General features: G+C 40.5%; 1 protein-coding gene across 1 annotated transcript; it reads right to left on the bottom strand.

The window, feature by feature from the left end:
* Window positions 1-5,828: 5,828 nt before the first annotated feature.
* On the bottom strand, window positions 5,829-6,405 carry LOC137732667 (rapid alkalinization factor-like). The gene has a single exon (XM_068471965.2). It carries the CDS (start codon window positions 6,360-6,362, stop codon window positions 5,898-5,900), a length of 465 nt encoding a protein of 154 aa, XP_068328066.2. The 5' UTR covers window positions 6,363-6,405; the 3' UTR covers window positions 5,829-5,897.
* Window positions 6,406-15,050: the final 8,645 nt, after the last annotated feature.

Consider the following 15,050-nt stretch of genomic DNA (forward strand, 5'->3'; position numbering starts at 1 on the left):
TAACTTTATACCTAATCATTCCCTGACAACCTTTCAGGCTTATTCAACCTGATTATGGGGCATGGCACTGTCCTATATTGTCCAATGGTACTAATTTTACCATAAAGGGAAGCCTTATACTCACTCGTTCCGAAAGAACGCCTTTTGAGCTTTAAGGATATTCAAGAACATTATTACCATATTGAAACCAATGTAGAAAATGGAGTCAAATTCCTTGGCATATTACCATATTGCACTTCCTATGAATATAGCCAGAAGCATATTCTAAAGGAGATGAAACACTTAACGAGTGGATTACACCCATTCAGGCCTACTATGTGGCTAGAAGTTTGTGATTTCAAAGGAATTTTCGCTATAGATGTATGTTTGGGATATCTAGGATGATCCGTGATGCGCCGTTTTAGGCATCTTTTTACGAGAAGTAAAAACATCATACTTGGACACATATCATGCCTCAGCACCCTCCATCTTTCCTACAAAGGATTCAAGGGGACATTTATGGACTAATTCACCCACCATTTGGACCATTGAGATACTTCATAGTATTGGTTGATGCTTCTACATGTGTGGCTATTATCCATAAGCTGCATTCTCCACATTGGTGGCTTAGATTAACAAGCTCAGGGCTCACCACCCTGATTATCTGATCAAACCTATTTGATTGGATAAATTGGAGAATTTACATCGAAAAACTTTTGATGGATATTGCATGTTGGTTGGGTTTTAAAGTTGAACATCAAGTACCCCATGTTCATACCCAAAAGGACCCAGCAGAAGCATTCATTAAACGTCTTCAAATGATTATGTAATCATTGGTCATACGTACCAAGTTCCTGATCTCTACTTGGGGCCATGCAATATTGCAAGCAACAATATTGGTCTGCTTGAAGCTTGTCGTGACCTAACCTTATAAAGCGCGTGTCAGTTGGTTACCAAATACAAACCCGACATATCACATTTGTGAGTCTTTGGTTGTGCGGTCTATGTGCCATTTTGCGCCGCCCTTACATACAAAAGAAAAGAAAAAAAAAAAGGTCTTTAGCGAAGGATGAAAATCTCTGTCGGTTATTATTCTCCTTCTAATATTCATTACTTAGAACTTTTTGACAGACGATTTCTTTACCACTCATTTTACGAATTGTCACTTTTATTAGACAGTCTTCCCGCCATTAAAGGGAGATAAAAACGTCAACGTTCCTAAAGAACGACGCGAATTATCGTGGACGTCCCCACTATGTCTCATCTCAATCCTAATCTAGATCGTCAGAGTATAACCAGACACTTCCTCTGATCTAGCAAAAGTGACGAAATCACATATACCAGCTGCAAATGTGCCTGCAAAGATATGCACCAAATGTACGACGGACATTCATCCTGAAAACAGGAACGCCACTACTGTGGCCGACCCTCATAAATTGGCGGCTAGCCAATCAACTTGTCATACGCTGGCAAATTGGCAAATCACTCAGTTTAAGGATTCACCTCCTCAAAAGTGCAGGAATGTGGCACAAACAAATCTGTCATTCGATCGTTGTCTTAATCCTTTTCATCTCATGAGATTAAATCTGGATTACTCCCGACACCTGAAGTTTTTGCCAGTATACTAGTTTGGATGAGATATGCAATTAGAATGAGATTACCATAGATGATGTTTCATTTATATGCTAACTACCGACATAAATGAAAAGTGACAATAATGAACCACGTTCTGTTGATTAGTGTCAATGTAGAACTGATTGGTTAACTAAAAGAATCAATCTATGATGAATGAGATTAATGAAATAGTGCGATATGATGCTTTATGGCGCAAGGTTTCTTTCATACGTCATGTGATTGATTGCAGCATTACAAACGTGGTTGTAGTATCTCTGGGATCCTGATACAAAACCTACATGGAGTTTCCAAAGGACTTACATGTACTGATTCAAATAGTTATAGACCATAAGAACACCCTTTCGGTTCTCAAGAGGCCTTCACTTTGCGGATGCAGAACTATCCGGGAGGATGTGGTATACCCATCTAAGTGAACATTTGATCAGTTAGGATATATGTCCCTGCGTGTACAAAATCTGAAATTGCTAGAGTCGAGTATACTGGTTCGCACCTAAAGTCAAACTTTACGATGAATAATCTTGGGAAAACTCGACATTACCTTGACCTGAAGTTTCGAGCTAGTTCTGATGGTATTTTGGTCCACCACTCGAACTAGACCCAGAAGGTGTTACCTTTGAGTATACCCTAGTCGTTTGTATGCTAGATGCAAATGAGACATTTACGGAGGGTATAGAGCATAAGGTTCCACATTGGAGCGTGAGGCAACCATATCTAAGTACGATTGGCATTTGTTGTACTTAACTCAATGCACTAGATCGGACATCTGATGTGCTGATAATCTTTTGGAATAAAGTAGCACTGCGCCTACACGCCATCACCAATTTGGTGTTAAAGACGTTTTTCCGTTACTACGGATTTGGGCTTATTTATCCTTATGCATCTCAGAATATATCACACTCATTTGATCTTCATAACGATGCCTACCTTGTGGGATTCGCTGAATCAAACCATCTGTTTGACTGCACAAGGTACGTTCCTGAATGGTTATGTCTTTACCATTAAAGAACATCGCAATATCTTGGAGGTCAATTAGATAGACCTTTGTTGCAAAACATTTGAATCGTTCCAAGACTCAATGTATTTCATCACGTGAGAGATATGGTCGAGAGCTCTTGTTGAGCATATTCAAAATCTTTGCAATTTTCATATATCGTTAAGTCCTAATAATGATCCATGAAGACAACACCATATGTATCAACCAGATCATGATACATCCAACAAGTCAACACCAAGGATATTGTGTCCACATCAGCATGAGCATCAGAATATTGAAATCAAGCAGTCCAATCCCAAACAACCTTGCCAACTTCTACACGACGTCACTGCCGAAGTATACCTTCCAGAAGCTTGTCCGAGGAATTGGTATGCTTAATTTTCTCACTTGCTATGCTTGGAGTTTCATTTGGAGTTTTGTCAAACTCAGGGGGAGTGTTTAGAAGTATACTCACTTGACCTTAATATACTATTTTTCTCATGATTAGGAGCATTTTTCCCACTGGGTTTTTCCTACCTAACTAGGTTTTGACGAGACACCCATTATGGGTTGGTCATACCCTTGTGTATATCATACTTGTGTCCCGAAGACGTATAGTTTTGACTTAATGCAACTTCTCATTTTTCTCATTTGACTATGAATTTTTGTCCCACCTTGGGGTTTGCCATAACGAAGTTTTGTGAGTTTTACTACCCATGCATTCTTCCATTTGTTTTGAAACTCGCTTTCGCTAATTGTGCCGACTATACAAGACAACTTCATCAACTGCTTCTACATTTGCCTAAAGATTTGATGCGCCATCTACTTGAGTATTTGCACATTCAGGGGGGAATGATTTGACATATGTTCTTATCAATATTGTGATTGTGTAAATCCTAAGTAGAGATAGAATATGAATCATTTAGGATCTAAAAGATCTTTCCTAATAGACTTTGTATTACTTGAAGAGCAAGTTTCTTTTCTCCTTATTACTATAAATAAAGGCATAAAGACTGGAGAATTAACACAAAATTCCTCAAACCTATTCTCTACTCTTTTTCTCTTTATGTCACACCCCTCAGTTAGGCCTGGCAATTCCTGACACGACACGACATGACATGAAATTAACAGGTGTTCGGATCGACGTGATAACGAATCGAGTAACCCGATAAGCACCTATTAAGATAACGGGTTGGTTCGGGTATATACGTGGGTAACACAATACATGATAAGCAAAATACTAATTTTATAATTTTATAACCCTAAAAAAATACTATAATAATTATATATATTAATTAACAATTTTATACCCCTAAAAACTATAATAATTATATATATACATATATTAAATTAAATATTAAAAATTGGTGACCATTGGATCAGCTTAAATATATATACCATTCAATTTTTTAAGTGTTATACGTACAAAATAAATAAATTTAAATCTACTTAATAAATATATATACTCCATTGAACTTGATGGGATACATATTCTACAAAAATAATTTCAACTATCAAACCGTCAAACTTGTTTGTATATGCTTCAAGATCGCATCAGCAAAAAATCGCAAAAAACAAACATTCAGAGATCAAGTAATGAGACAAAACTTTTCGACGGTTATCAACAAAAAATCACAATTTAACCGTTATTTTAACTCTGATTTCAATGATTTTTTACAACTACACTCCTTAACCCTATATAAATACAATGAATGAACTCGATCTTCAATCTAAAATATTTACACTAGTGGATACCACAAAATCTTATGTTATACTTAATGAAAGTATGAATAAACTCTTAAATGTTAGCGAATATATTGTTTTGATGGGATATGCGTTGTACGAAACCAGTTTTAACGATCCAACAGTAAAACATGTTTGTATATACTTAGACATCGCATACGTCAAAAATTGCAAAAAACAAACATTCAGAGATCAAGTAACGGGACAAAACTTTTCGACGGTTATCAACGAAAAATCACGATTTAACGGTTATTTTAACTCCGATTTTGATGATTTTTTACAGCTACACTCCTTGGCCCTATATGAATACAATGAATGAATTCGATCTTCAATTTAAAATATTTACACTACTGAATACCACAAAATCATATGTTATACTTAATGAAAGTATAAATAAACTCTATGTGTTAGTGGATCTGTCGTTTTGATGGGATACGTATTTTACGATACTAATTTCAATGATCCAACCGTCAAACTTGTTTGTATATACTTCAATATCATATACACCAAAAATCGCAAAAAAAAAAAGAGATTCAGAGATCAAGTAACGAGACAAAACTTTTCAACGGTTATCAACGAACAATCACGATTTAATGGTTATTTTAACTCCAATTTTGATGATTTTTTACAACTACACTTCTTGACCCTATATGAATATAATGAATGAATTCGATCTTCAATTTAAAATATTTATACTAGTGGATACCACAAAATCTTATATCATGATAATCGAGGAAAATTGAGGATTTTGTAAAAGAAATAACATGCAAGCTTTAAGTTCCATTCACAAGGTTTAAACTTTTGAGAAAGGTTTCACAATCTTGAAAACAAAAACTCTTTCATTTTACATATCATTGCACATTTACTATTTTGTAATAAACTAGTAGTGTATGGATGTTTGTTTATTAAGCTCTTATTTTCGAGTGTAGATGTAGTATTTAAACGACAAATGTGTTTTAATGTTTTGAAGTAATATTTATGTGACAATGTGTGATATGTGCAAATTTAAGGGAAAAAAAAAATCTTAACGGGTAATAACGAGTCGGTTCACTTTACTCGACTTATTAAGGACCCGTTAAAATAACAGGTGTGACACGACACGATCTGTGAAAATAACAGGTGTTACATGAAAACGACACGACCTATTTGCTAGGCCCACTCTCAATTAAAGATAGACCACAACAATAATATCATTATTTTCTCTAATTTTCATCACAAATAATCATCTGGGTACCAATTAAAAAACAATGCACAAACAAATAATTAAATAAACAAATAAAAGAGAGTGGCAAATTGGTATTTTAACATGACAATATAACAATTATTAAGAGAGAATTTTAACGAAAAACCCGCAATACTCTTCATTTTAGCGAACATTTTTACATTAAAAAATTAATTATATTATTACTCATTTTACTTTTTATTTTGTTATTATCGTTAAAACTCAAAATTTTCAAATTTTTTTCATTAATTTTCCTTATTAAAATCTCTTCAGCTATATATAACATAATCACCAACTAGACCCATATAATTTTTAAACAATAATAACAAAAAAAATGGGAGGAAATTAAATTAAATTATAAAAATAAAAATAAAAATTAGCGCTGCAGCGAGTAACTGCGCTACAGCCGAGACGGTAGGGATTCGCCGGAGACCGATGTCGAGTCGGAGTCCTACCGCCTCGGCTATAGAGATTTGCCTGAACCCCAGGTCGGCAGTTGTAGTAGGACGCGCCACGTCGCGAGCAGGGGACAGTGTTCCTATTCAGCGCACCGTAGCTAATGTACGTCCTCGTGGCTAAGAGACGCCGGTTGATCTCCGAGTCCATCTGCATCTCCGCATCCTCGTCCTCGTCAGCTATCAGTCCCCCCGCCGCCGATCTCGTCGAACCCCCGCTCAGCTCGCCCAGCTGGTGGCCCCTGCTGAAATCAACGGCCGAAGCTGAAGCAATCACTACCAAATAGGCGGCCAGGATTGCGCAGATGAAGATGCAGGCAAAGAGTGATGGAGTTCTTGAGCTTGAGCTTCCCATTTTTTTTTTTTTTTTTTCGGTTTTTGTCTAAAATCTCAAGTTTCTGTGAGGCAGTGGTTTTGCAGAATGGCTTGGGAGTTTATAAACTTAGTGACCGTTGGAGAGAAAATGCCACTGTGTTTGGGAGTAATTACGGGAAGATGCCACTCGACTGACCCTCTTTGCAAGAGTCAATGACTTTATGACCGCCCACTAATCACGCTAGTTTTGACTTTATTTGTACATTTAATTTGGGAAATTAATAAAACTGCCATTTATATATATATATATATATATGGTTTTTTTTTTTTTTTTTTTGAAAGGAAGTGTTGTATTTATTAAATAAACTCATTTAGAGTTACATATCTTCGAGGAGGAGCTCCTAAATGAGAATAGGAGGCTCCTCAATCCAAACTAGATTATTGCTACTAGACAAAGCAAACTTGGCAATATGGTGGGCAATCCTATTAGATAAACGAGAGACATGAATAAATCCCGCCATAGCAAAAGTGGAAGCCAACTGCAACACATCTTCCGTGATCATATAGATAGCCGATGAATCTATATAGGCCCCACTAGAGGATATTTGTTCCCCTAACACTCTTCTTTGCTTGCCCGTGCAAAGAACTGTCTTCTGTTGATTTGTTTGTCTTCTCTGCGTCGCACTGATGTAAAAAAAAAAAACTTAATTCTCCTTGTCTTCTTCTTGGGTGGTGCTGCCATAGGGCAGCCGTTAGGGTGGTGTGGCACATCGGCTGGTAGGGCCCAGGAGTTGGCTTGGCATAAGCTAAGGAGGTGGTGTGGCAGAGATCACTGCTTGGGCTACTGGGCTTGGCTAAAGCCAAGGGTAGTTGTGTGGCTAGGGCCGTGGATCAAGGTGTTGGGGCACAGTGCTGGGTAAGCTGCATGGCTCATGTCTTTTGGGTTTTTGGACTTGACGGGGACCAAGCCCGGTGATTGAGAGCAATGAGGGGGTCGCGGACTTCATGGACTGTTGGAATATTGGGCATGCAAACCTCCTGCCTGCTAGTCTGATAGAAAAAAATGAGGGAGAAGCCATCATAGGTTGAGTTCCCCTACCGAGTATCGTGAATAGTGTTGGCTGATTAGTCATTTTTGCTAAAAGAAAGATAGGCTGTTCTCGAAATATGAGATAAAGAGGATCAAGGCAGATGCATTGGCTCGTCATATCACTATCGTGGATGAATGAAGGTGAAAAAAAAAAAATCTTCCCCACCTGCTCAAGAAAAGTCGAAGACTTCCTCCACTGCTCATAAGGGTCCGCCTACTACTAATAAGCTTGTGATTGACTTGACTTTTTCCAAGGGGAAGAAAGCTAAGGCTGCTAGATCTAAGCCAGTGACGCTTGTAATGCCAAAGGTGGCCAGTACGATTGCTGATAAGATTGCTCAGCGTAAAAGTTCCGTCATGCCCCAAATGCTAAAATTTGTGCCAAAACGTCATTCGGGGGCTAAGTCGGGTTCACCTTTGAAGAGACTTGTTACTATGAAGACCGATAAGGTGAACTCTACTACTAAAGTGGCGCCAAGGCTTACTCCCCTGCTGCTGAGACTGATTCGTTTACTGGGAAGGAAGAGATTACTCGCATGGACAGCTGTGAGAAATCCACTAAGCCTATTTCTAGGGACGCTGTTGAGATCTATGCACTTTTGAAACCAGATCTGCTTGAAGACATGGACAATTGTGCCAAGTTTGTTGACGGTGTTAGAAAGGTTGTTTGCCCAAGTTCTTTTGCGAAGCACACGACCGAGTATATGAAGACTATTTTACTTACAATGATGCAGAAGACAACTATTATGGCAGCTGAGTCTATGCTCCTTAACTAAGAAGATACCAAGGCTGCCAAGGATGTGGCAAAGGCTGTGACAGCCGAAGCTTATTCTTTTACCAAGAAGATCAAGAGGTTGGAATCTTGAGTGTGTCGTTTTTTTAGCTTCATTTTGCTGTTTATGCAAAGAATGAAAAGTTGATTACTGTTTATAACCAAGTGATCTATTTCAAGAAGGTCGTTGATACGCTTGAACCCCAAGTGTTGGAACTCCAAGGTGCACTGAAGATCAACGAAAGTTTGAAGAAAGAAGTGGATGAGTTGCATCTCGTCCGTATTGGTTTGCATGAGGAGAACAGGTAGCTAAAAGGTGAGAAGGTTGGGCTCGAGGCTCCGCTTGTTTAGAGTCAGGCCGATTTCTATAAGCGGGGTTATGTAGATCATCTTTTTGGTAGGCAATACGACTTTGAGTTTGCTGGGAGAGACTTCAAAACCTTCTCTATTTCTCCGGAAAACTTGCATGCCTTTACTTTTGAGGCTTCTATTGGTGAAGTAGTCGGAGAGGTTGATGTCCAAATTAGAGCAGTCGGGGGTGAAACATCGGATGATACCGTTGCTAGGAGCGTTACGGTTGTTGAAGGTGTGGCGGCCGAGTAGTCGTGGGATGTCCAAGCTGCTGAAGGTAGCCTTCTAGGTAACCTTTAGGATTTTCTTTCTTTTCCTTGTTGCTTTTATTTTGCTTGAACTCCTTCGACCTTTGCTCGTCGTTTATCAAATTTTCTAGAAAATTTAATAAACTTGCTTCCTTCACTTTTCTTCATCATCGCTTCTTTTGTTTACGCCCAACCTTTGACTTTTAGGCCAGCGGTAGACATGCTGCTTTTCTATAAGTAGACAGGCCCATGTAGACTATGCAACCGTAGGTATTAGTGTAGAACTTTTGCAAGGTTGTTAACTATAGGGTCGGCAGCCGAACACCTCACTTACAGAAGCAAACGAGTCCGTGTGACCACTTGGTTTTTAACCTTAGCTTTCTTTTGTCCTTTGACCTGTGTGGCCTGCATCAGAACATACTAAACATTTTTGGGTCATGAAATTCGCTAACTTTTTGTATCAAAAGTACATGATTGTATGTAATTTCATAAGTCAAGGTTTGAGATAATTCCTTGCTCTTTATGTAACCAATTTCGTGGGTTGCGTAGCAAGTATCACAACACTTCAGAAATTAGTGTAGATCTAATTGATCATTCTGTGCTTGGCAGAGGTGAAGCTTATCGATTGCGTAGCATATCCATAGTGGATAAAGCTTCGTATATGCACGCTAGCATGTTTAACCTTTCACAAGAATGTGTAGTTGTATAAGTCTAGCACAACTTTATTGCTCGAAGGGCAAGTCGTAGACAGTCTTTCGAAAACTGTAGGCTACCTTAGTGTACTCGGTAACAATTTTAGGGTTCTAGGGCAGCCATCCATGGGGCGTACTGTGTAATGTGCCACATTCGTCTCTGAGGCCCGATTCCTCGCTGATTAGGCCAAGATACCTAAAATCCTTTAGTTAGTTAAACCTTGAAAAAAACCATTGTGGTTATTTCTAGGAATCCCGATGTAAGCCATTGTGCACCTAGTTATACTAGGGCAACCCGGCTCATCCACGTCTGGATATTCAGAGTGTAAGTTTTTCCTTCTACCTTGGAGAGCAGACCTATGTGGGTGTCGGGGAATTGATTTACCCTCTCGCACTGAAGAGCAATTAGTTTATCCTCTCGCACTAGAGAGCAGACCCAGATTGGTGTCGTGGAATTAGTTTACTCTCTCTCTCACTGAAGGGTATGTTGGGACCATCGGGATGGGGCGCAATTTCTGTAATGAATCCCTAAGAATGACGCAATCTTCTTTTGAAGTGCATGAGTGATCAGTTTTTGTGAGCATACAGCTGAGCCAAGTTGTAGATTATGTCTGAATTCCTCATTAAAAACGAGTGAAACTAACGAGAACTTATCTGTAAGGTAGAAACTGTATAACAACTGGATAGTCATCAGCTTGCGAGGTAGTGCCGGTCGAGCTGCTTGAGTCTTCGAGCTTTGATGTTATGAAAGGTCACACATGGTACTTCATCAGATTGTAGGCATTCCACTGCTTTTCGATGTCTTTGTCATTCATGGTGGCAATGGTGTAACTACACTTGCCGCCTACTTTGCTGATCTTGTACGAACTTTCCCAGATTAGATCCATCTTTTTGGAGCATTCTTTATAGGCAGTGATGAAGGCTTTTCTTAGGATTAGATCTCCAGGTTGGAACTGCCAGATCTTGGCCATTTTGTTGTAACTGGAGAGGAACTGTTGCTGATAGGCTACGATGCTGGTAATGGTCTGCTCGTGTCTCTCATCTGCCAGATCTAAGCTTATGGCTATCTCCTTACTGTTCTGCTCAATGTTTGGCAGTACAGTGCTGATACTTGGCACGATGACATTTGGGAGGAATGATTGCTTTTGAACCAAATGCCAAAGAGAAAAGAGTCTCACCGGTGGTTAATCGTTTGGTTGTGCGATATGCCCATAGACATCCAGGGAGTTCGTTTGGTCATTTTACCTTCTTTTCTGAGAAGGATTTCTTGAAGTGGTCGAGAATCATCTTGTTGGATGCTTCAATATGCCCGTTGCTTTGAGGATAACTCAGCGTGGACATATGCTGCTTAATGACATACTTTTGGAAGAACTTCGCCAAATCTTTGCCCACGAATTACTGGCCGTTATCGGTGATGATGGATTAGGGATGCCAAATCGGCAAATAATGTTCCTCCATACGAAGAGCTCTATGTTTGCCTGAGTCGTGGTTGTCATGGGCTCTGCTTCTACCTATTTGGTGAAGTAATCGATTGCCACGATCATCATGCCTCTGCCCCCAGTAGCGGGCGTCATTGGCTCTACCAAGTCAATTGCCTACTGCATGAATGGCCAAGGACTCGTTTGTGGGTGTAGCTCGCTGGCAGGCAATGCTGGTACCGACTTGTAGCGTTGGCAGTGGTTACACTTTTGCACTAACTCCTTATCGTCTTGATGCATGGTAGGCCAGTAAAAGCCTGCGTTAAGGATTGGTATCCGAAGTGATTTCCACAAACGCCTTCGTGGATTGAGCTTAGAACCTTTAGGTCGTCGGGAGGCACTAGCAGCAGAGATGTGGTCAAATGTAGGATCTTCAGGTGAGAATGTCGTTCCACATCTAGTAGCGTGCTGCCTTTATTTGGACCTTTCTAGACTCCAACTTTTCTATAGGGGGTGTGCCATTGACCAAGTAGTCTGTAATAGAACTTTGCCAGTTTAGAGTTGTACTAACCTGTGACACTTCAGCTGCTGGCTCCATCTCTATGTTTGGCTTGTCTAGATACTTCACCGGGATAAAACATTTGAGTTGGTGGTCGAAGGCGAAGCCTAAGCCGGCTAATGCTTTCGCGTGGGCGTTGTCTGTTCGTAGAACTTGAGTGATGGTGTAAGTCTGAAATGCTTTAAGTTGGTTGCGTACTTTCTCTAAGTATTGTGCCATCCTTGGATGTTTCACCGTGTCCCCATTAGTCTGTCTGGTGATTAGTTGGGAATCGGAATGAATTGCAAGCTTTTTCACCGTTAAGTCTTTTCCCATTCGGAGGCCTGCTAGTAAGGCTTCGTACTCTACTTCATTATTGGATGCTTTGAAGCCTAGAGTGATTGCTTGCTCGAGCATCGAACTGTCTAGGGTAACAAGGGAGACGCCTGTTCCCGGGGCATCTGTTGACTGTGGAGCATCGTTGGGTCGTTTTGTTGCTTCACCTAGGCTAGGCTTGAAGGCGTGGTAGGGAGTCGTGAAGCTGGGGCCATGTTACACGTAATAGGAGATGCTCAACTGCAGGTATTAGACCGCTCTAGAGCTTAATTATGGCTCAAGGGTCAGCTGGGGCCGTGTGATACGTAGTAGGAGATGATGCTTAACTGCCAGTACATGTTGCTCCTATATAGAATCTTCTGGGGCGACAAGGACAAAACTTGCTTCCGAGTGTCCTTGTAGTGTTTGTCTGCCATTGGTGTGCCTTTTGGGTTTAGTTGTTGCGTTAGTAAAAAAAAAACTTTACATCACCAGTATTTGCGCCTTTATCTTTGGGTGTTTGGATTTGGCGAAATAGTATGTCATGAGGATGATTGCGTGCGTCTGAAGGTATAATTTGAGCTTCCGGGTTGCAACAACTGTCGCCAAAGTTGGCTTTTGAATTTTTGGTAGTTGGTTTCCGCATCGATGAGAGCTTTTGAATTGTGGAATACAGGTAGTTGGGCCCCCAACTCTTCTCATATGAGGGTAGAGCTTATTGCTGCTTTAGATGCGGCTATTTGTCTAGTCAAACCTTGAATCTCATTCAGAATAGTGGGGGACTTCATATTCAAGATTGCTCGGATTTGCCTGGAATGTTCATCGGTAAGCCTCGTCCTATATTGCATACTTATCTGCCAGAGCGAAAGAGTCTACCAGAGTTAGACATTCTTTCATGATCAATTTTTTGAATAGCGGGTGGGCTGTTGAGAGTCCTTTTTGGAAGGCTGCACTAGTTATTGAGTCGTTACATTTGCCTATCTTTGCCTTCTCTACTTTGAACTTCTTCATATAGTCGCAAAGCAATTCCTTTGGGTTTTTCTTTACGTTGAACACGTGGTCGGACTTCTTCTTGATTGAGCGGTATGATGAATATTCTTTGGTGAAAACTAAGGAAAGATCATCAAAACTCCGGATGGATTGTGGTGGTAAGGTGTGAAACCAATCTTGCGTTTCACCATCTAAAGTGGTGGCTAATATTTTGCACATAAGATCATCGTTGTTCCGATAAAGGACCATTGTGCTTCGGTAGTTCTTCAAATATTTTTCCGAGTCTTCATCTCACTTGAAGGTTGCGAAATATGGCATGCCAAACTTACATGAAGGCTTTGTCTGCTTGATCTCATCCGTGAAGGGTGACCTGCTCATATTGGTCATGTCCCGTCGTAGCGTTTCATCAGCAACTTCGTTGTGTTGGAAATCACGCAATCGTTCTTTTAAGAGCATATCTACCTCTTCCTGAATCTGTTTTTGTTGGCGTAACAGAGCTCTTGGCTGCCCCAATCTCGACCTGCTGGTCTAAGCTAATTTTCTACGTGCTTAGCTCCTCTATGCCGTAGTGGCGGTGCTTGTGGTTCGTTCCTAGTAGGCGAGGGAATTCTTCGCAAGCTGCTGGTTGAACTTGAGCCGGACTGAGTGATTACTTCTCTCCATCCTTTGTGTTGCATGCTCCGATGTGAGGTGGATGATGCTCCTTGCGGGCCTAGCCGCGAATGAACATTTCGCCTAGAAGGTTGCTTATGTTGACTATTGAAGTTTGGCGCCAACTGTGAATGTATGCTCATCCGTGGGCCTAGTCGAGAGTGCATGCTCCTCCGCATGATAAGACGAGAATATACGCTATCTCGGGGGCCCAGTCGAGAGTGTACACTACCCGAACGTTTGGTTCGTGGTTAGTCGAGTGGCTGCTTGCCAGGACGCTGCTAGAGAGGTTCTTCGTCTTCCTTTGTCCTACTTCAGGACACCTTGTCTAGGGCACGTTACATTTCGGTGTGCTGCAAAAGCTAATTCACCAAAGTTGTCTGATGTGCGAGGGCACTTGTCAACTTTACGACTTGTCGAGACAAGTGTTGTTCTCCATTTGGGTTGGAAGAGCTTGGAAGGAATGCGTCTCCTTGAGCAGTAGAAGTGTGGTAGTCTCTGGATGTAAGATTTGAGTTGAGAAATGAGATGAAAATGCCCCTGGTTCAATCGTTAGCCCAAGTTTGGAGACGGGACGATTGAACCGATTTTGGACCGATTTAGGCTGCTTAGAAGGCCACGGGAATAGGTTGGGCTATGGGAGTGAGCTGCTCGGAGTGCGGCGCACGTGGGTACGAGGCCAGGGCTCACGTTGGGCTTGAGCGGCTCGGGCTGGCTCGCCTTGGGCTTGGGCCTTTGTGGCTTGAACGGTGGTGCCCCATGAGAGTGGTGCCGCTCCACTCATTGTTGTGTTAAGTTTTGTGGATCACCGTGATCCTATTTCTTGAACATTGAAATTTTCGTTCATCGAGATTTTTGAATCTTTTGTCATTGTACTTCTGTTTTACGTTTTATCTAAGAATTTTTATAAATAAGAATTCCAAGAGTTAAAACGTACGAAAAATCTACAAATGAACAAGAAAACGAAAAACCTTGAATGCGAGAGTCTTTTATGAGTATGTGACTCAAACTCTCAATGAAAGCACCAATTTGTGAATGCAAATTTCCGCCTTCTTCTTGGACAAAAATGCACTTGCAAAACAATTAACACCTTTGGTTAAGGCCAAGAGCCTTACGTGCCCACGATGAATGGGGGGCTTTGGCCGAAGAACCTCCGATGTCAAAGTTAGAATTTAAGGGAAAAGTGTTTAGAGAAATTTGGAGAATTTTGCAAGAGAGTTGGACTTAGGTTTTTGGGAGAAATTGGAGCTATTTATAGGGGTGTGGGCGGCCCCTATTTGGAGAAAAGGTGTCTGGCCACTTATGGTGGTTTTTGGGTGTAATTACAAGATATTATGTCAAAATAATATCTTGCAATCAATTAGGAAATTAATTAATTAATTAGGAAATTAATCAATTAATTTAGGTAATTAATCCTAATATGAATGAATAATTGAGGGTTACCTTGTGGGGAAGATTTGATGAGAATGGATGAAATAAGTTTTGAATAAATACCTATTTTTATCACTTTTGACCTTGATTGAGTTGTGCTTGTCCGCTACTTGGGCGTGAGAGTTTCGGTGTGGCTCTAGGGTAACTTTGACCTTTTCACCCAAAAGTACACATGTTGCCTCTATAATTTTTTTGATTATTTTTTACTCTGCACATACTGCACGGCAAACAG

The sequence above is a fragment of the Pyrus communis genome, chromosome 16 (genome assembly GCF_041283825.1).
Source record: "Pyrus communis isolate YQ-2024b chromosome 16, ASM4128382v1, whole genome shotgun sequence".
Taxonomy (NCBI): Eukaryota; Viridiplantae; Streptophyta; class Magnoliopsida; order Rosales; family Rosaceae; genus Pyrus; species Pyrus communis.